We start from the raw sequence: 21,945 nt of genomic DNA on the forward strand, positions 1-21,945 counted from the left end.
TTTTCTCTCTGTAGTTTCATCAATCCATAGCATACTTTGTGCTCTATAACAATATTTGTTTAACCATTGAATTGTCTTCACCTGACTAAATGAAGGCCTTATGAGTTAATCAACTTTTTGGGCATTATTAACTTTTGTGTTAAAAAAAAACAAAAAACAAAAAAAGAAAAAGTGAATCAACTGGAAAGGTGTCCGAATGTTTGCACATGACACATTCATGGTTTTATTATTTTTAATCTATTAAAATCAGCAAATAGTAATTAGACATTTAAAATTACAGAAAGATGTTTTATTTAACTACAAAAAAGAAACTCTTATCACCTAAGTGAAAAATACTCATTAGAGGTAGAGGTTGTTAGGTTATATTCAAATAGAGATTAATTGAAATATACAATTTGACCAGGAATGCCTATACATTTGCATATAACTATAACATGGATGATAATTTAAATAACAGGTTAGGATGCTAGTGTTCAACATTTGTGGGCATTTTTGAAAATAGCTATTTATTTTATAGTGAGAGATTTTTGTGCTGCTGCAAGTTAGGTATTTCACCACCCATTTTTCAAACAGTGCTTTATACTTGTTTGCTATACTTTAATTCCTCCTGTAATATATATTCTAGCTTTGTTAGTCAACTCTGACATAATTCAAATTGAAACCATGCCAATGAGGTGAAGGGTTCATCTTGATGCCAATCCACTGATACACTCTGTCCACAGTTATGCACCTCAAATGATGATTGTGTTCCTTTTTCAGACTGATGATGAAGACGAGTCCTTTATTCCAGAGGATCCCTCTCTTTTAAATATAGAAACTGTTGATACACACTCTTGTGATACATCATCCTTGGCGAGCTCAGACAGTGGAGACCGTTCACACTTGAAAAGGTATATTAAATTGATGAGCATGACAGTCTTCTGTGCGGTTGTCGTAGCAATGGGCAGAACCATTTTTTTCAGACGAGATGGTATTCTGTCAAATACTAGCTTGTCCATAGTATTAACTTAGAAACTTCTAGAATTTGTAATTCTTTAGGAATATTCACATTGGTGGTAAAATGTTATGAATAATTCAGTCATTTCATATCGTTTGGTGAAACTTTATTCATTGGAAGGAAATATTACATGACATGACAAGAATCTGTTAGTATCTTGTCATTTCAGTAGTGCTAGGTCAAATAGTGATACATGTGAAGTCCCTGAAATAACAGGGTTTGGGGGTCATGAACAAATTGTGTTGTGATAAACCTTCAATATATTGAGTCTTTTAATTGTACTTGTTGAATTTCCTAATACCCCCCCCCCCCCCCCCCAGCAAATCAGGTCATTTATTTTTCTTTTCATAGTTTGAGATGCATTTTCTTATCACCCATGCCAGGCCAGACCAGTCCAGACAAGTGTTTTGTCCTCCTGCCAGCAGATGGAAACATTGAAAAAAGCTCAAAGCTGATTTCACTCCCCCTATAAAGGTCTGGTGGTGCCTTCAGCTCATCAGTATTTCTCTGTTTTGTGTAGATGGAGCAGATGTGTGAACTGGTGCTGCAGCTATTTATTTATTTATTTAGAAACTTTTATATACCGGTATTTGTGGGGACATCATACCGGTTCACATAGTAACTGAAAAGATTGGAAAATACATTGCAACAGGGGAATGTAACTGGGCGGGGGGAAGAACAGAAAGGCAGTAGGAAGGATAGGAGAACAAGAAGGTAATAACCAAAACAATTTACAATGAAAGTCTCCTTAATATAAGGAGGTCACCTGAAAGGGGACTGCGAGGGGGAGTGGAAGGAGTTATTCTGTGTAAGCATGGTTGAACAGGAGAGTTTTTAATTTCTTTTGCTATGTGTAGGCCGCTCCCAGGAAGACTTTAGGCCCAGGTTCTCGGTGGAATATAGGCTGAATCCTGGGGCTGTTCTGAGCAATGGTCCTGTTGGATTGATTCTCCCTCCCTCCTTGGTAACAGACTCAGTTGGGGTCTGAGTTGTGCAGAATGAGTCAAGCCCTGGGTGGTTCCCAGTGACTTTGTTCCCTTGGTGGGTCTAGCCCCAGTAGCTACTAATAGCATGCGTTCCCTCTAGTTTTGGAGAGCAATATAAAGGCAGTAGAAAAAAAAATAGGCTTGTAACAAAGCCTCTTGCCTGGATTGCCTCCCACTCTTCAGTGGTGCTGTGCTGGATTTGAAAAGGGCAGGGTGTCTGAAGTGATTACCGTCCTCTCTTCCTCTCTCTTGCTGCCTTTTGGTTAGTCCATGAGAAAAAAAGGGGTGAGGCATAACAGGTAAGTCATGGTAGCTCAGCATGTCAGATGGTACATTCTGTCTGGCTTGTAATCAGGCAGGAACCAATCAGGGAGTGTATTATCAGTGAAAGGTCAGCATCTTGCCAAAAGCAAAACTGAGTGGGTTCCCCAGTTCAAATTTTGGCTCCTATGGTGGAAGACAGTGTTATGGTTTACATGGAACAGTGCCTGGACAAAAGCCCATTTTGGCAGAATTAGCCATTTTACTGCTGCTTTGAGCCAAAAATTAGATAATTACATAAATAAATCCAGCATTACAGGTTCTCTACCAATCTCTTCTCTACAATAGTTAAATGGATAAGTTCTATGGTGGCTCTAGATTTACCCTTAGGCACAGCAGAGTCTGCACAGCTCCAGTTTGCTATCAAATTATTGCAGCAGGTGATATCTAGGCATGTTGGAGTTCCTCTTTCCTGCCCTCTCTGGTAGTGGAGTGATCAAGAGAGCAGCCTGTAGAACTGGCGGCCTTCCCTGCAACACCAATGTGGTTTCCCAGAGGAACTTTTAAGACAATGTAAGCCAAGACAAGGATAGCCACTTAAGGTCCATTGTAGGTCACCTTTGAGATGATTTTAGGTGATCCATTGCTTCTCAGATCTCTTTGGTCTGTTAACGTGTTCTGTTAAAGCACAGTGGTTTCTAAATAATTTCAGGAGAAATAAAGGAGAGGGACACTCTGGCCCTCTCCATCAAGAGTTTGTAGGTCTCAGCGGTCTAGTGACCCTGCTTGATGAGGGTACAGGAGTATTCATAGGTAAAGATAATTTATTTTCCCAGAAGATAATGGCAGGGCTGCATTCTTGCCTTCATTGTATCCCTGCTCTAAGTATTTCAGTATGGGTATGCAGGCTGGGAGAGGCTGTGCTTTGGATGCAGGAGTCCTGAGAGCAATTGTGGCTTCCTCTCACTGGTTGGGTATAGCTTCTATATGTCTGCTTGTCTGGACTGGTCTAGCATGAATGATAAGGAAGGTGAAATTTGACTTACCTATTAATTTCCTTTTATTTAGTCCTGCCAGACTAGTCCAGGACCCACCCAAGAAAGCTGCGACGATTAAGGACTCTGTCTAACAGGTTCAGACTGTGAGTACGTTGTTGCCCACTCTAAAGGCAACTGGCCTTTCACCTAGGACAAGCAGGATGGTAGTCCTCACATATGGGTGACATCAACAGATGGAGTCCAGCATGGAAAACTGTCCACGTGTGGTCTCTCTTTAATCTCTTTTCCACGGAGCTGTTGTCTCGTGGTTGTGGAGCTTGTGCTCTTTTTTTTTCTGTGGAAATCTTTCTATAGTCGTTTTTTCGACTCTCCTATGCCAAGTCCCTCTCGATTCCTGCCAGCCTTAGTTAGCTGGGTGGTACAGTGAGTCTTTTCGTACTGTGCGGTCGATTCCCAATAGTTCTCGAGATCTGCCGGCCATAGACATCTCATTGACTTTTTTTTTTTTTCTGTCAGGTGTTGTCGGGTTTTCGCTGGTACCCTCAGACTATGTCCATTATGGATCCACATGAGGTGTGTGTCCTTTGCCTGGGGGCATCGCATGACGTCCGGCGGTGTAGTTTCTGTGATCAGATGCCCCCCCCCCCCCCAAGGTCCAGCGTGCCTGCCTGGATGAAATGGAGAAGCTCTTGGGGTCGAAGAAGTCTGAGCCCTTGACGTCTGCGTTGGGGCATTCGACACTGAAGGGCTGCAGAGAACCAATGGACCTTTGGTGGAGGGTGGTGCCGGTGACCATCTTTCCTCAACCTCATGTTGCTGGAGGACTTCAGGTTCATCTTCATCTCCATCTCCATCACCCTCGGCACTGGGGAAAGACGGGGCCAAGCATCGTGGGAGGTCAAAGAAGCATTGCCACTGGTCACAGTCCTCGCACAGTACTGAGCTTGGGTTGGCATCTGATTCGGCTGTGATGCCCCCGAAGTGTCCCCACAGAGAGTAGGTGCCACCCTCCATCGAACCCAAAAACAGAAGGCGTTCTCCACCATTCTGGTGCTGGGTACTGATCTTCCTTGGGGCTCCGAGGGAGATATGATTATGCCTCCTCCTTCTCAGTCCGCCCTGTTGTCGTTGGTCTTCGAGGAGGAGTTGGAGTGCAAGGTGCAACTGGCAGTTGTTCGAGCCCTGCAGGGAATCAAGCTGCCAGCCCCACTAGTGCCAGAACCCACACCCTCCATGTTGGCACTGCTGCTGGAGTGCCTCTATGTACTTCTCGGTGTTCTCCCCATGCAGCCGATTGCTGGTGGCCCAGGTGCTGTATATGTCCCACTGGCCACCGTTACCTCCTCCTTCCGGTGCGATCTCCATTGTGGGTTCCTCTGAAGAGGAAGGTCTTTTAAAGTTGACGACACCATTGAGGCCTCCGGTTCCATGGCTAGTGTTTCCAGAAGGCATCAAGGGCACTGGGAGCAGTCCTGTGTCCAAGCCAATGGGCCGGGGAGGGCCCCCCACTATGGATGCCTGTGGGCAATCTCAGTGATGACGATACCCCTTACGACCTGAGGGGGGATGATTCCTCCGAGCCTTCCTGCAATGAATCTGGGGACCTCCCCTTAGACCTGTTTCCTCCAGAGGAGCAACGTCTGGCCCTGCCTGAGGACTTGACATTTGCAGGCTTTGTATGGGCCATGGCAGAAACCATTTCATTCTAGCTTTTGACAGAAGAGGATGCCAGAGACAAGATGCTGGAGGTCCTCCAGTTTGTGGATGCCCCAAAGGAGGTGGTAGCTGTTCCCGTCCATGGCATCTGCAAGGAGCTGCTCCTTAGAATGTGGGAACATCCCGTGTTCATGCCTCCTGTAAATCAGAAGGCGGACGCTGTGTATTTTGTACAGCATGCCTTGGGGTTCGAGAGGCGTTAACTCCTACACCAGTCGGGTTATGGTGGAGTCCTAAAGAAGGCCAAGTATTCTTACACCCACGCCTCCGCCCCCAGGTCGAGAGCCCAGGGCATTGGATGCACTGGGCAGGAAGATGTTTCAGGGTGCCATATTGGTAGTCCGTATTGCTTACTGCCAGCTGTACATGACACAGTATTCCCGGAACCTATGTAAACATTCCTAGAACTGCCCAAGCACCTGCTCTAACAGCAACAAGACGCTTTTGCAGTGGTTGTCCAACAAGGCTTGGAATGTGGCAAACACGAGGTGTGTTCCATCTACGTCGTGTTTGAAATGGCAGCTGGGATATCGGCAGCAGGTGTAGGAGACCGCAGGATGGCGTGGTTCAGAGCTGGAGCCGCCAGCCCACTAGTGCCGGAGGTTCAAGAGAAGCTTACAGACCTGCTGTGTACTGGTGACAGCCTATTTGGTGATAAGGTGAGGGATGCTGTAGTTCAGCTGAAGGACCACCATGAGACTCTCCAGCACCTCTCTGCCAGTGCCTCTGACCCACCATCCTCGGCCAGGAATTCCTCGCATCAGAGCTCAAGGAAGCCCTTCTACTATAAGAAGAAATACTAACCCTCCCTCCTTCCTGCTTCTCGAGGGCATTCCCAGCAAGTAAGCTCTAGGGCCTGCTCCAGTCAAACGAGGGTCCCCAGGCCTCAGTTGGTGCCCCAGTCTAGCCCCACTATGGGGTTTTGACTGCTTGCGAGGGAGCATAAGCCAATCATCCGTCCCCTCGACGTGCGACCCTCCGGTTGGAGGCCAACTGCAGTTCTTCTGGGACAGTGACCTCAGACCAGTGGGTTCTGTCCATTGTTTTTCGAGGGTACTGACTGAACTTCCTGGGTGATCCACAAACCTCTCCCCTTTGCCCCTCCTGAAGTCAGACCTCGCATCAGGAAATACTTTTGGTGGAGCTTGCCGCCCTCGTAGCTGCCGGGGCCATTGAGTCTGTTCTGCTGAACCAGCATGGGCAGGGTTTCTACTCTAAATATTTCCTGATTCCAAAGAGAATAGGGAGATTCCGTCCTATTCTAGAGACTTGAGAGCCTTGAACAGATTCCTAAAAAGACTAAAGTTCAAGATGGTCTCTTAGGGCGCCTTGATTCCCTTCCTTCAGGGGGGAGATTGGCTTTGCTCCCTCGACCTCACCAACGCCTATCCCACATCGAGATCTTCCACAGTTACAGGAAGTACCTCATGTTTTTGTTGGGCGATTGACACTTTCAGTACCAGGTATTGCTGTTCGGCCTGGTCTTGTCTCACCAAGTCTTAACCAAGCATCTGGCAGTAGTGGGGGCGTCCGTCATTTGTACGTGACAGACGTTCTCTTACCTTGATGATCGGTTCGTCAAGAGCCCAACCCAGGAAAGAGCGGCACGATTCCTGCGCTTAGAATCACAGTCCAGATGTATTCCAAGCACTAAGAAAAGTGGGAGGAAGGCAAAATGATTACAGGCGTAGTTAAAAGGTGAGGTGAAAGAGGCTATTTTAGCCTAAAAAAAAATCATTCAAAAATTGGAAGAAGGATCCATATGAAGAAAATAGGAAAAACCATAAGCATTGTCAACTTAAGTGTACACATTGATAAGGCAGGCTAAGAGCATTTGAAATGAAATTGGCTGTACAGGCCAAAACTCAAAAAAACTTTAAATATATCCGAAGCAAGAAACCTGTGAGGGAGTTGGTTGGACTGTTAAATGATCGAGGGTTTAAAGGGGCTCTTAGGGAACATAAGGCCATTGCAGAAAGACTAAATTAATTTTTTGCTTCTGTGTTTATTAATGAAGATGTTGGGGAGATACCAGTTCCAGAGAAGATCTTCAAGGGTGATGATTCAGATGAACTGAACCAAATCACTGTGAAACTGGAAGATGTGGTAGGCCAGAGTGACAAGCTAAAGAGTAGCAAATCACCTGGACCGGATGGTATGAACCCCAGGGTTCTGAATGAACTAAAAAATGAAATGTCAGATCTATTAGTTAAAATTTGTAACCTATCATTAAAATCATCCATTGTACTTGAAGACTGGAGGGTGGCCAATGTAACCCCAATATTTAAAAAGGGCTCCGGGGTGATCCAGGAAACTATAGACCAGTAAGCCTGACTTCAGTGCTGGGAAAAATAGTGGAAACTATTCTAAAGATCAAAATCAGAGAGCACATAGAAAGACATGGTGTAATGAAACTAAGTCAACATGGATTTATCCAAGGCAAGTCTTGCCTCACAAATCTGCTTCATTTTTTTTGAAGGGGTTATAAACGTGGATAAAGGTGAGCCTGTAGATGTAGTGTATTTGGATTTTCAGTAGGTGTTTGACAAAGGCCCTCATGAGAGGCTTCTAAGGAAACTAAAAAGTCATGGGATAGGAGGCTGTGTCCTTTCGTGGATTACAAACTGGTTAAAAGACAGGAAACAGAGAAAAGGATTAAATGGTCAATTTTCTCAGTGGAAAAGGGTAAACAGTGGAGTGCCTCGGGGATCTGTACTTGGACTGGTGCTTTTCAATACATTTATAAATGATCTGGAAAGGAATAAGAGTGAGGTAATCAAATCTGCAGATGTTTCAAAATTATTCAGAGTAGTTAAATCACAAGCGGATTATGATAAATTGCAGTAGGACCTTGTGAGACTGGAAGATTGGGCATCCAAATGGCAAATGAAATTTAAGGTGGACAAGTGCAAGGTGATGCATATAAGGAAAAATAATCCATGCTTTAGTTACACGATGTTAGGTTCCATATTAGGAGCTACCACCCAGGAAAATGATCTAGGCATCATAGTAGATAATACATTGAAATCATCAGGTCAGTGTGCTGCAGCAGTCAAAAAAACAAAAAGAATGTTAGTTGTTGTTAGGAATGGTGAATAAAACGGAAGATGTCATAATGCCTCTGTATCTCTCCAAGGTGAGACCGCACCTTGAGTACTGTGTACGATTCTGGTCGCTGCATCTCAGAATAGATATAGTTGCGATGCATAAGATACAGAGAAGGGCAACCAAAATGATAAAGGGGATGGAAGAGGAAAGGCTAAAGAGGTTAGGGTTGTTCAGTTTGGAGAAGAGACGGCTGAGGTGGGATATGATAGAGGTCTTTAATAAAATCATGAGAGGTTTAGAATGGGTAAACGTGATCTGGTTATTTACTCTTTCGGATAATAGAAGGACTAGGGGGCACTCCATAAAGTTATCAAGTAGCACGTTTAAAACTAATCGGAGAAAATTGTTTTTCACTCAACGCACAATAAAGCTCTGGAATTTGTTGCCAGAGGATGTGGTTGGTGCAGTTAGTGTAGCTGGGTTTAAAAAAGGTTCATGGAGGAGAAGTCCATTAACTGCTATTAATCAAGTTGTTTTAGAGAATAGCCACTGCTTTTACTGACATCAATAGCATGAGATCTACTTAGTGTTTGGATACTTGCCAGGTACCTGTAACCTGGATTGGCCACTGTTGGAAACAGGATGCTGGGCTTGATGGACCCAGTATGGCAATTTCTTATGTTCTTAGGTGGTGACAGATTTCCATCTTAACCAGTCAATTGTCCTGCCCACCTTTTTTCCCAAACCTCATTCGCACCAGGGCGAATTGGCTCGGCACATTCTGGATTGCAAGAGAGCCTTGGCCTTTTACCAGGAGTGGACAGCAGGCCACAGGCAGTTCATACAACTCTTCATCTCTTGATAAAAATAGATTGGAAGTTGCGGTGGCTAAGCAGACTCTGTCCAACTGGCTAGCGGATTGCATCTCCTTCTGATATGCTCAGGTGAGACTGCGCCTGGGGGGTCATGGCAACTTTGGTGGCCCACTTGAGAGCGGTCCCATGGACAAGATCTTCAAGGCTGTGATGTGGAATTCCATCCTTACTTTCACAGCTCACTATTGTCTGGACATGATAGCAGCTTTCGCCAGTCTGTCCTCTGGCTTCTCTTTCAGCTGTAAAACCCAACTCTTCCTACCTACAGCCCATTGTTTGGGTTCAGGCTGTCTCCCTCTGTTCCCAACAGTACCAGTGTTGTGCCCATTGGCACCTGGTTAGGTGACTGTTGGTTTGATTTGTTGCTAGGAAGCAGCCTGTAGCTAGGGATTCACCCATGTGTGGGGACTACCATCCTGCTTGTCCTAGGAGAAAGAGTTGCTTACCTGTAACAGGTGTTCTCCTAGGACAGCAGCATGTTAGCCCTCATGAAACCCGCCCACCACCCTCATAGTTGGGTTTTTCCTATGTTTATTTTATTTTTTTTGTAATTCTCTGTTATGAGACTAAAGAGGGATCCTGCATGGATAGTGGCATGCTGGGCATGCTCAGTGTGCTAGTCAAAGTTTCTAGAAACTGACATAAGTTTTCTGTGCTGTGCTCCATCTGATGTCACCCGTGTAAGGACTAACATCTTGCTTTCCTAGGAAAACACCTGTTATAGGTAAGCCACTCTGTTAATTGTTAACTTGGTATAGGGATTCTTATTCCTAGGTTAATAACCATGGAGTGAAATTTTTTAGCTGTATGAGGTTTTGGTTGTGATTTGGAAACCAAAACAAACCATTAACTTTAATTGTCTTAGCTTTGACATGATACTGAAGAGCTGAAGGCTGCAACAGACCTTTATAGAGGAAGTAAAGTCAGCTTTTAGCATTTTTTTTTTCTTTGTCTCCATCTTCTGGCAGGGACACACAATACATTTGTCTGGACTGGTCCGGCAGGTCTAAAGGAAAGAAATTAACAGGTAAATTTACATTTCACCTTTATATACAGGAAAAAAGGATGGGTGATACAAATTTGATTTGACTCAAATTAGAGTAGCCAAACTACATTTTTGTTTCCAGTTTTCTAAATCAGCTTGGAATTTGCTTGATCAGGTCAGATTTTTGGTGGCAGTTAGCTCAGATTTTGCCTGGCTTGCTAAATTCACAGGAAGATTTCCTACTCCATAAGCCACTTTCCTTGTCTTTTAGCTTTTGGCACAAAGACAGACCTAAAGTGAACATCCTGCTTACAATTTGCCTTTTATCATACTTGACTTGTGTCTCAGTGAAAAGAGAATCTGAAATGAGTCAAAATTGGCAAATTTGAGGTTAATCTGAGCTGCATTTGAAAAGAGGTGGCTTCTCCTCTGCGAATCTGAGCTATCGTAGAAGGGAATGACCTATGTGCCCTGAGATTGTCAGCTATCTTGGAAGTGAGGGCAGCTTGCACCTCTTGAGATTCTCTGCTGTCTCAGGAAGGAGTTGACCACAGTTCTGAAAATCTGATTTGAATATGTTTTGAAATTATATCTGGATGAGTTTGACCTATTCCTAATCTGAACATAATACTGTCATGCTTGTGAATGGTAAACAGTAGTGTATCTATTCTAAATTACTTGGCACTTGCACAGACAATTTTTTAAAATCTGTCTCATACAAATTTAAGTTATGTCTGCCTTGCTGCAGAAATATTTAGGAACCTAACTTATGATATTACTGCATTTATATTCTGCAACATCTAAACAACTTGATTAGTGCAGATCACAGAACTACCTACACAGGTAAAATCAACATAAAGACATACGAAACATCTACAATAAAATTCAAACATAAAAAGATTTAAAGCTTTTTTCTAATACACTTGTTTAAAATAGCTTTGTCTCTTTCTATTACTTTAATTGGGAGACTAATGATATTATTTCAGATGTTTCATACCACAGGTAGAGGAATCTAGTGCCAGCATGGCAAGAAAAGAGACAAACAATGAGGATCACAGATCTAGTCCACTGAAAGAATTGGCATATTTATATGATCAGTGTGTTCAGATGTGTTAGGGGTGTGCAAAGGAAAAAATATTGTATTGAATTTCATTTCTTTCTTTGTCATTAAGTTTTATTTGCTATCTGTTATTTTAACATATAATAAAACTTTGAACTATTTAAAACTGAACCAGTAGGAGATCACGTGATGCTGTGGGCAAAGTAGGATGTAGGAGAGCTTTGCTCTGGGGGCTGTCCACTCTCATCCAACCTCTTCAGAACTGGCCAAAAGTGTGCATATAGCTGAGTGCAGTTAAGTGCTTATCATTTTGGAAGTTTTAGGAGCAATAAGCACCCATTCGACAAAGAGAGTTTTTCTGTCTCTTGCTGTATCGCTGCAGGATTCTAAGATGACGTCTGTGAGTACAATCTCTGAAACTCCCGCTGTAATCATAACAGTGGCCAAAATGCTGCAAGCAGTTTTGCAAGCTTTAGAACAATGTTTTGATAAAATAAATAAAATCTATGAAAAATTAGAAGACATGGCCCATATCTTTGGAGAGATTAACAAATGGGTAGCAGATCTGGAGCAGAGGATTTCAGATGTCCAAGATGAGGTGCGCGATCATGTGGGCGATTATTTCTGCCATGCGGGAGGCCACGCAACTATATGCAACTCATCTGGAGGACCTAGAAAATAGGTAATGCTGTAACAACCTTAGATTTGTTGGCCTGCCTGAAAGTCTGCTGGAGGGAGAGCTCCGTGGATTCCTGGAAGACTGGTTGCTTTCTGAATTAGGCCTGGGTGGCCTGGCAGCAGGTCCTATAATAATCGAACAGGTGCCTTGGCTTGGACAGTGGAAATTGGCAGAAGCCAGACCTTGGATTGTCATAGCCCAATTTCTCAATTATGTGCACAAGGAGATGGTTCTAGGGTGGGGCGCGCTGGTAAACAACCAACGAGAAAAGAATTCTTGTTTTCAGGACTACTCTGCTAAATTGTTGATCGTGCTGCAAATTTGTCCCGGTCTGTTCAGCCCTGCATAAGTTGAATGTGCAGAGTTTGCTTATCTACCTAGCAAAGCTATGGGTAATGCATAATGGAGCTGTTAAATGGTTTGGAACAGCAGCGGAGGCTTAGGACTTTGTTTGCATGTTGGAGGGGAAAAGTGGAAACACTGGCGAACCCTGTCTCAGAACAGAGCATTTGTTAAGTAGACTTGTGGCCCCTTTCTTCTACATTCACTGCAAGTGGATATGGTGCTCTCATAAAGAACAGCATGCGCACCTGGATTTTGCAGTCCTGCTGAGTGCAACTGGAATGCTTGACATGATGCCACGATCTCAGTGATATGGGTTTTGTTCTTGTTTGAGTTACAATTATCTGTGGAGACTGGAATGGCTGTTTACTGTTTTTTATTTAGTTGTTTCCCAGGATCATTGAACACCAGTTGTTTACCTTCAGTTTCTACCCGAATCATCATTTGGAGCTGCAGGCGCTAACACGGAACAGTTTTTGAGTTTTGGACTCTATAAAGACAATCTGGACACTTGGCTTTCTTAATAAATATACTAGCTCCTTTTTTCCCTTTCTTTTCTTGTTTCCTCTCTGACTACCATTAATCTGATCAATTCCAGTAAATTATATTATTTTTTATTGCCAGTTTAGTCTTGAGTTTGCAAGGATGGGTTGGAGGGATGGGTAGTGTCTCTTAGCGTCTAGAGTGATCTTTGGCCCCCCTTTAGAGAGCAGTAGGAATTTATGGAACTTTGGTGTTTAATGAGAAGGGAGAAGGAAGGTGGGGACTTTAGTGGGTGAGAAGAGTGGATATGGGCAGGATAATTGCATTGATTAGATTTTGGGGGGGGAGGGGAAGGGTATGGGAGTTTTGTCACATATTTGAGAGGGTTATTGCGATTGTAGTAGTTTGAGTAAGTGGATGTTCCTTACAAAGCAGGATGAGGGAGGGGTTCTAGGCTGGGGGGGGGGGGGTCCCTTCTTGGATTTGTATTTTTTCTGGTTTGTATTCTGCCTTTGGGTTTTTTCTCATGAGTAAATCTCAGTTCCATGTGGTTTCATGGAATATTGCTGGTATTGGATCTCCAGTTAAGAGGCATAAAATAATAAGGGCTTTGGCCAGGCAAAATGCAGATATTATAATGTTACAGAAAACGCATCTTTCACATCTAGAATACTCTAAACTTAAGAGAGGTTGGGTAGGAGAAGTAATTGGGACATCATTGGGGAGCAAGAAGGCTATGGTGGTGTTACTTTTCCATAAATGGTTATATGTTATCCCCAACATGATAATTAAGGAGCCCAAGGGGCAATTTCTAATTTTTCTGGGCTCTCTTATGGGGAAGCCCTTGGTATTATGTAATGTATATGATCCCAATCATTATGATTATAGTTTTTTTCAAGGGATAATTGACATACTGCATGATTTTGAAGCAAATCCTATAATATGTGAAGGAGACTTTAATGTTGTTGCAGATTCCCTTCAAGATCGATCTGGAAGAACTCAGTCTGAGCGTCTTTCCAAAACTAAGAGTATCCCCTTTGTCAATGTCTCTGTTAGACATGTTTCATGTGCTCCATCCGCAGGAACGGGATTTCACTCATGTTACGAGCACACACCATTCATTCACAAGTTGATTACTTACTTTTCTCCCAATCTAGTTTTGCCAAAGTAATCTTGGCGATGATTGGTCCATTTGAGATCTCAGACCATGCCATAATTTGGGTTGATTTCCAATGGCATGAACAATGGAATGGCTGCCGAAATTGGACGTTTCCAGCATATCTTTGAGGATGCCTCTTTTTTAGGGATTTTTAAAAAAAGAAATGGGAGGAATTTCAGGAGTTTAATCAGGAACATAGATCAACCCTGAACTTATTCTGGGAAACTACTAAAGTGATTATGCGAGGGGAAAATCATCTCCTTTATGCTTCGCCGAAAGGATTGTTTGGATAAGGATATCTTTAGATGGGGAAAAAGAAGTATATAAAGCTAGAATAATCTTAGATAATATGAGGTAAAAGCTGCATATTTGGCTACACAAATGAGGTTAAACTCTTTGATTAATCAAAGAGCCAAAAAGTCTGTTTTGCTATGTTTAAACTGTATCAATATGCTAATAAAACTGGTAAGCTCTTGGCAGCGTTAATTAAAAACGCGAGGATCCCTTGGGGAGAATAGTCAACTCTAAACAGCAGTTACAAGAAGTATTTCATAAATTTTTCAAGGATCTTTATACTAGAGAAGTAATTGACTCGGATGCTGTGCACCGGTACTTGGAAAGTGTGTGTTTGCCCAAGCTGACAGAGATGCAGTTAGAAAGATTAAATGTGCCAGTGTGCATACAGGAAATTCAACTTAGTATCCAACAAGCTAAATGTATATAAAGCACCAGGTCCAGATGGCTATGGGGAAGTTTTTAATAAACTGCTCAATTAGCAAGTGTCTGAGCCTTTGACTGCTATGTATGCAAAGGCTATAACGAATGGTACCTTTACCGTTGGTTCCAATAAAGCACTGATTACGTTAATCCTCATACCTGGCAAAGATCTTTATAAACCTGAGTCATATAGGCCTATCTCCATTCTTAATTTCAGTGTAAAATTGTTAACCAGAATTATGGAAAAGAGATTGGCACCTTTTCTTCCTACTTTAATCTCAGACAATCAGGTAGGTTTTATGAGATATCATCACTCTATGATTAATATTAGGAAGAGCCTGGCTTCTTTAATGGCAGTGTGGGTGGCTAAGAGACTCTTTGCTTATCAATTTTGATGTTGAGAAAGTATTTGATCAGGTAGACTGGTGCTACCTATTTGCTGTTTTAGAGAAAGTGGGGATCTCAGGTTTATTTCTATAGATGGTTCAGCTTTTATATTCAGTACGTAAAGCTTCCATCTTGATTAATGGGGGAAGGACTGAGAAGTTTACTCTTCAGAGAGGGATTTGTCAAGGTTGTCCTCTCTCACCGCTATTATTTTTGCTTTCACTGGAGCCACTGCTGCGACAGGTTCAGGGCATGGCTGAGGTTCGGGTGGTTTCCATGGGGGAAATTGAATTTAAAAATTGCTGCTTCGCAGATGATATGTTGGTGCATTTGAACTAACCCAGTTAATTCCTTGAGGCAGTGATGCAGGAATTTACTAAGTTTGGCTCTATTTCAGGGCTGAAACTTAACTTGGATAAATCTGAAGCTATGGGCACCTCAATGCAGGTACAAACTTTCTGGGGTACAGATTTTCCATTGCAATGGGTTGGAGACTCATTTAGATATTTGGGAATTAATCTTCCTTCAGATCCTACTAGGCTTTATCAGATTAACATTCCACCCTTGCTACTACAGACGAAGGCCAGTTGGCACAATGACACTCTCCCCCACTCTCGCTGGTCAGTAGAGTTAATCTTTTCAAAATGGTTTTATTGTGGATTTTGAAAAAGGACATTAAGAAATGACATGGGATGTTGTCCAAATTTCTTTGGCAAGGTAAAAAACCCAGATTGAAATTAATTTGCTTAATGGTTACATGGGAAGCTGGGGCTATTGGGTTACCGGATATAGAAAGATATAATTGGGGACCTGTCAATTGCAGCATCTAAAGATTGGTTATGGGATGAGATACTGAACATTATAACTCCAGTGGACGTGGAGTGTGCCGTGGCCACCCCCACTGCATTTACATTCAATTTTACACATTTAGACTAACTATCTGCATCCATTAGTTACATAGGGAAGCCTTTTCTTAAAAGTACATAAGGTTTGGCAAACTTTGTGCCTATAAAGGACACTCTTCCTCTGGCAACCCCTTTCTTACCAATTAAAGGGAATCCATGCTTGAGCCAGGCACTCATTCTTGGATGTGTACCACTTGGAATACTAAGCTGCAACAGGTTTTGCGTGCAAATGGATGGATGCTTTCTTTTCCTGAGCTGCAGGAAGCATATGATCTTCTGGTTAGAGGATCATTTTTCATATATGCCGCTACATCATATATTGGTAGTTTGATAGGTATCTGTTTCAAGAAAATTTTGCGATCAACTAGACAATTTTTTTTCAAATTGAGGATATAGGAAGGCAATTAGCTCTTGACTTTATAAGTCCTTAATAAAGATACAGATGTTAAGGTCTCTTGCTCCTCTGCAGGAAAAATGGAATGCTGATTTGTCTATTCAAATTACGGTTAAGAGCTGGAGTTAAACATATTAAAGCTCTGGTATCTTCTGTGAGATTGAGGGAACACAATTGAAATTTTTAAATAGGTCATATATCTTCTCCGCTCGGGTGTACAGATCTGGATTTGTAGCTACTGAGCTATGTCAGAAATATCAAGTAGACAGGGGTATGTTGGGGCATGTCTTTTGGACATTTGCTCCCATTTGTAAATTCTGGGAGGGACTCCGGGAATTTTTCAAAACTATTCTTGGTCAAAATATGTTTTCTTCCTGAAGGGGGTCCTCTTTGACCCTGCATCATTCCAGATTCAGGATAAAGCTTGTTGGTGGGAGAAAAAGTGTATTCTCCTAATGCGGAAGGCCGACAAAGCTCCTCACTGGGCCTGGATGAATGCTTTTTCATGAATGTATGCTAATGGAAAAGTTGGGCACAGCACATTTGTTTAGGCAGAAACAAAAGCTTTTTAGAAATTTGGAATATGAATATTTCAATATTGCCTACCAAAATCCAAAGTTCTAAACTAAATGATTTGTCGATATAATACACTGTGTTGTTTTCATGCCACTGGGGATCCATGCAGATATTATGTAAAGATTGTGCAATTGCTTCTCTAAGAACTGTGTTTACCCTCTCTTAATGTGTATTGCTGAGAATTTATGTGGCGGGGTGGGGGTTGGGGGGGGGGGATAGAGGTCCTGACATAACAAAAAAGGGAAAATCTGGGTCCATTTCTTGTACAATGGGTATAAGAAACAACACAGCACTGTATTGCCATTGTTGTATTCTCAAGTACTTTAATAAACAGTTTTAAACAATTAAAATTGAACCAGTATGTAGCACTCGCTCTCTCTTATTTTTTTTTCTAAATGTTTAACATCCATTATTCAGAGGAAGATCTTTTGTATTAAATCTACTTTCACACAGAAGTGACCTTGTAAGTGTGGGGTACATTAAGTTTCTCAGTCCCTACCAAACATTACGAGCAAAAAGTAACCAGTAACAGATGAACGTGCGAATGTGGACGCTTTCCAAAGACATCCTCTGGTATGGGAAGGGTGTAGGCTGCTGACTGCCATTGTTTCAGGCAGAGATGAATTTATTGTTATTTATTCAGTTTTACAGTTTAGTTTAGAATCACAAAATTGAAGACCTTTCAATATACTTTAACAAATCTTGCAAGTCTTTTTTTGCCAGCTGTCCCAAGTTTTGCTGATGTGCGACTATTCACCCACAAATTTTGAAAATATTTTAATAAGGTTAGTTGGTAGTGATTTGGAGCTTTCTTCCAGGTGGCATATGAATGACCCTATTGATTTCCCTGCTGGGATTGGTGTTGAAAAAGTGCCTGACGGTGCATCAAGCCACAAATGATGTAGAAAATCAGAATCATTTTTGCCTTTTGAGGGTATATATATATATGATGCTGTCATTTATCACATTGTACTACTGGATGGGGATGGAGGGTGAAGAATTAAACTTAGCCATCCTTTAAATAGGCCAAGTTCAAATCCATGGTTTTTAAATCCTTTTTTTTTTTTTTTTTTAAAGGGCAAGATGATTCAGTTCTGGTTTTACCCCATTGTATGTATGGACTTGTAGTTCTGATTTCTTCTAAGAAAAGCAGGACTACAGTCCTGAAAAACGTAGTCATTTGGCAATTCTACGCTTGATTCTGTTCACTGCATGTGTGTTCATTTAATTTTATGGACTATATATAGGAGGAAGAAACTGCACGACGCTTTCTCACGGCATGGATCTGTGATGCGCCGCTCACTTCTAAAGGGAGTTTCTGCCCAAATTGTGTCTGCAGCAGTAAGTAGCTTTCCCTTTTTCTCTGTTTAGAGTCAATGCATTCATTACATGACAAGAAATGGGACAGGGCAGGAGGGGACATTTGAGCCCTAGCCATGGTGGGTTGAACACAATGGATGTTCACTTTCAGATTCTCACACACTTAAATGTTTGAATTCCATGCAGTTCCCAGTCAGATGTGAATATGGTTGACCAATATCCGTTATTTTTAATTTCAAGAGATCAATTCAAATTGAAGTAAAGTGTGATTTTCATAGCTAAGTTTAAAGAGCAGCATTAGAAAGAATTTTGAATAGTGTGAAATTGTGGTAAATGAGTTTAATGTCCATTTTCTACTTTTGATGACATGCTAAAAAGAATATAAATAATGTGATTTAGGAAAAGCAAGCTCACAAAATTCAACCTTCCTTTAATAAAGGAAAGATGACTATAATGTACTAACTTGTACAAGTGGTCGAATGCTGTCAAATCTTATGAAAATTGATGTAAAAAAACTAGATGAATAAATTTATTTTGAATAAATTTATAACATGTCAGTATGACTATGCACACACCCTTATCAAATCACTGAGCTCAGGTAATAAAACTCAGGTAATAAAAAAAAAAAAAAAAGGGAGAGAGAAGAAGGGGAGTTAAGTAAAGATTCCTCTTCCCTCCGGTCTCCTTGCTCGGCTTGCCGATCCAACGTTTAAGCTCCCCTGGAGGCGGGAACAGAGGTTGTGGGCAGCTTGGTTTCGTTGAGCAGCCTTTTTGGCTAGGCCCCACTCTCAGACTTGAGTTCGCTGCGTGGTAGGCCACGGTGGCGTTTTCGCGTGGTAGGCCACGGTGGCGTTTTCGCGTGGTTTTTCTTGCACATTATACTGACCTCTTCAGTTATGTTGGTTCTTGCTTGTGTGCTCGACTGTCCAGTTGTGCATCCAGTTGGTGTGCCTAGTTGGGTGCGTAAGGGTGTCTGCTTGGGCGCTTAGTTGTGCACGCATGCATATGCGTTCACCTATTTTTGAGCATTGTCTGAGTATTCTGGTGGGAGCTCAGTTTGTGCACCTATCGGGACACTATGTTGAACGCCTAATTTTAGGGCTCCTATTTTTTGATGCGCTAACACAGTTGGGCGCAATGTTATCAGATGCCTGTTAGAGCATGCTGACAACCTGATGGCTGCAATAGCAAAGAAGCCTGAGTGCCTTGCCGTTTTTTGCTGCCTTACATATTTGTGTAAATACAGATATAACAAATCCAAGCAATAGCTGAGAATTACTAAATATCAAAAAAATAATAAAATAATATAAAAATATAAAGAAGATCCAGCTCAACAAAGGGCATGTTTGTGAAAACTCTGGGGAGACCTCATATAGGGCCACTATGGGCTACAAGCTTATATATACAGCTGAAGAAGGCGCTAGGGCTTTTTAATCATTGGAATCCCAGAGTTGATGATTCTTGAAGAGCTATCAAATGCATAGGAGTGAAAAGTCCACTTAGGACCTTTTAAATTGTATATTACCAGTCCTGTGGTATTTCAATCAAATCATGCCGGTGTGTTTTGCATAGAACATCTTATGCGACCTGCATGCCGTCCGACATTGCAATGTTTCATAAGATCCTTCTTCAGGGAAACCGGATTTGCTAAATGCCGGCAGATGTGACTGGCAAACAACCTAGAGCAATAATAATAACAAACAGTCCTTTAAAAGATGTGTTCCTGTCATCTGTTAAGATGTCGCACATCTTTTAAAGGACTGTTTGTCTACGGTGGTAGACCTGATTGACAAACTTAAAAGTAGTAAATCACCTGGACTGGATGGTATACCCCCAGAGTTCTGAAGGAACTAAAAAATAAAATTTCAGACCTATTAGTAAAAATTTGTAACCTGTCATTAAAATCATCCATTGTACCTGAAGACTGGAGGATAGCTAATGTAGCCCCCATATTTAAAAAGGGCTCCAGGGGCGATCCGGGAAACTACAGACCGGTTAGTCTGACTTCAGTGCCAGGAAAAATAGTGGAAACTATTCTCAAGATCAAAATTGTAGAGCATATTGAAAGACATGGTTTAATGGGCCACAGTCAGCATGGCTTTACCCAAGGGAAGTCTTGCCTAACAAATCTGCTTCATTTTTTTGAAGGGTTTAATAAACATGTGGATAAAGGTGAACCGGTAGATGATGTATATTTGGATTTTCAGAAGGCATTTGACAAAGTCCCTCATGAGAGGCTTCTAAGAAAACTAAAAAGTCATGGGATAGGAGGCAATGTCCTTTCGTTGACTACAAACTGGTTAAAAGACAGGAAACAGAGAGTAGGATTAAATGGTCAATTTTCTCAGTGGAAAAGGGTAAACAGTGGAGTGCCTCGGGGATCTGTACTTGGACCGGTGCTTATATAAATATAAATGATCTGGAAAGGAATAAGACGAGTGAGGTTATCAAATTTGCGTGTTACATTGGCCACCCTCCAGTCTTCAGGCACAATGGATGATTTTAATGATATGTTACAAATTTTAGCTAATAGAGCAGAAATTTCATTTTTGAGTTCCTTCAGTACCCTAGGATGCATAACATCCAGTCCAGGTGATTTGCTACTCTTAGTTTGTCAATCTGGCCTACTACATCTTCCAGGTTCACAGTTATTTCGTTCAGTTCGTCTGACTCATCACCCCTGAAAACCATCTCTGGAACTGGTATCTCCCCATCATCCTCATTAGTAAACACTGAAGCAAAGAATTCATTTAGTCTTTCTGCAATGGCCTTATCTTCCCTAAGAGCTCCTTTAACCCCTCAGTCATCTAATGGTCCAACCGACTCCCATCCTTTTTTGCCAAAAGTGGTCTCCGATTTTCACTTGAGTCAGTCAATTTCCCTGTAATCTCTGGACTTGGAAAGAGATACGGAAGAATATCACCTGTAATGGCCCTTGGATGTCAAGAGACATATCTTGAGGTATTTGGAAGTTTCCAAACATCTCAGGAAGACAGATTACCTGTTTTGTTCTCCACAGGGTTAGAAACAAGGCGAGCCGGCATTGCGGGCTGCAATAGCCCGCTTGATTATGGAGGTAGTCACGGCTGTGTATGTGGATGCTGAGTATCTGTTGCTTGGTCAAGGTAGGGCTCATTCCACTGCGGCTCAGGTAGTGTCATGGGCAAAGATTAGATTTTATTTGTCTACCATTTGCCATTGGTCCTCCTTACACGTTTCCAGGCATTACCGCATGGATATGCACACCCGGGAGGACACAACTTTTGCATATGTGGTGTTGATTGGATCAAGCGCAGCCTCCCGCCCTGTTTGGGAGTAGCTTTGGTACATCCCACTGGTTCTGGATCCACCTGTCCATATGGTAAGAGATGAGAAATTACTTCTTGCCTGATAATTTCCTTTTCTTTAATAAGAACAGGTGGATCCATCTTCCAGCCCTTGGCTGCCGGATGGTTGCATTATTGTTATCCTGCGTGGCTGCGTGTTCCAGGGGTTCTGGTAAGTTTTACGCCAGTCCCTAGACTAGTGTTATTACACTCTTTTTCCTGTTGGTTAAGTGCTGGAATGGTTATCTGTTAATAATCAAGTTTTGTTAGTTTGTCCACAGTTGGCTTTTGCAGAGAATACTGGCAGGCTGATGTCTGTGCAGGGGTATATATACCATGACATCAGCTTTGCTCCATCTCCATCTGCTGGTAGAAGTGTATAACTCACTGATTCTGGATTCACCTGTCCTTATTAAAGAAAAGGAAATTATCAGGTGAGTAGTAATTTCTCTTTCACCTGATACCAATCACTTATTGGATAGGATTAATGAAATATAGCATTTTGCTGTGGGTGGTTTGGCTGTGATTTAGTACACATATTAAAGTTTTGAAAACAGGGTGATAAGTTGGAGCAGGAGTGATCAAGAAAACGTATGATCAGTAGCATAGGTGGAAAAATCCTGGGTGTCTGGTAACTAAAGTTTAGTTGCTGGCACCTGCCGTGTGCCCTGCTGGGCTGAGCTGTAGGGAAGAGACTGCTTATTGGCTTGGCTAGGTGGTGGGCCACTCAG

The 21,945-nt window shown here is 42.1% G+C and overlaps 1 protein-coding gene across 5 annotated transcripts in view; it reads left to right on the forward strand.

Moving 5' to 3' along the window:
- VPS8 (VPS8 subunit of CORVET complex) overlaps window positions 1-21,945 on the forward strand; it is an 818,099-nt gene that overhangs the window by 44,725 nt on the left and 751,429 nt on the right. For all 5 annotated transcript variants that reach the window (XM_029606199.1, XM_029606197.1, XM_029606196.1 and 2 more), the window contains exons 4-5: window positions 760-890; window positions 17,816-17,909. In XM_029606199.1, coding sequence (XP_029462059.1) covers window positions 760-890; window positions 17,816-17,909 — 225 coding nt within the window. The remainder of the gene's footprint in view (window positions 1-759; window positions 891-17,815; window positions 17,910-21,945) is intronic.

Source organism: Rhinatrema bivittatum, chromosome 6 (assembly GCF_901001135.1).
Source record: "Rhinatrema bivittatum chromosome 6, aRhiBiv1.1, whole genome shotgun sequence".
Classification (NCBI taxonomy): domain Eukaryota; kingdom Metazoa; phylum Chordata; class Amphibia; order Gymnophiona; family Rhinatrematidae; genus Rhinatrema; species Rhinatrema bivittatum.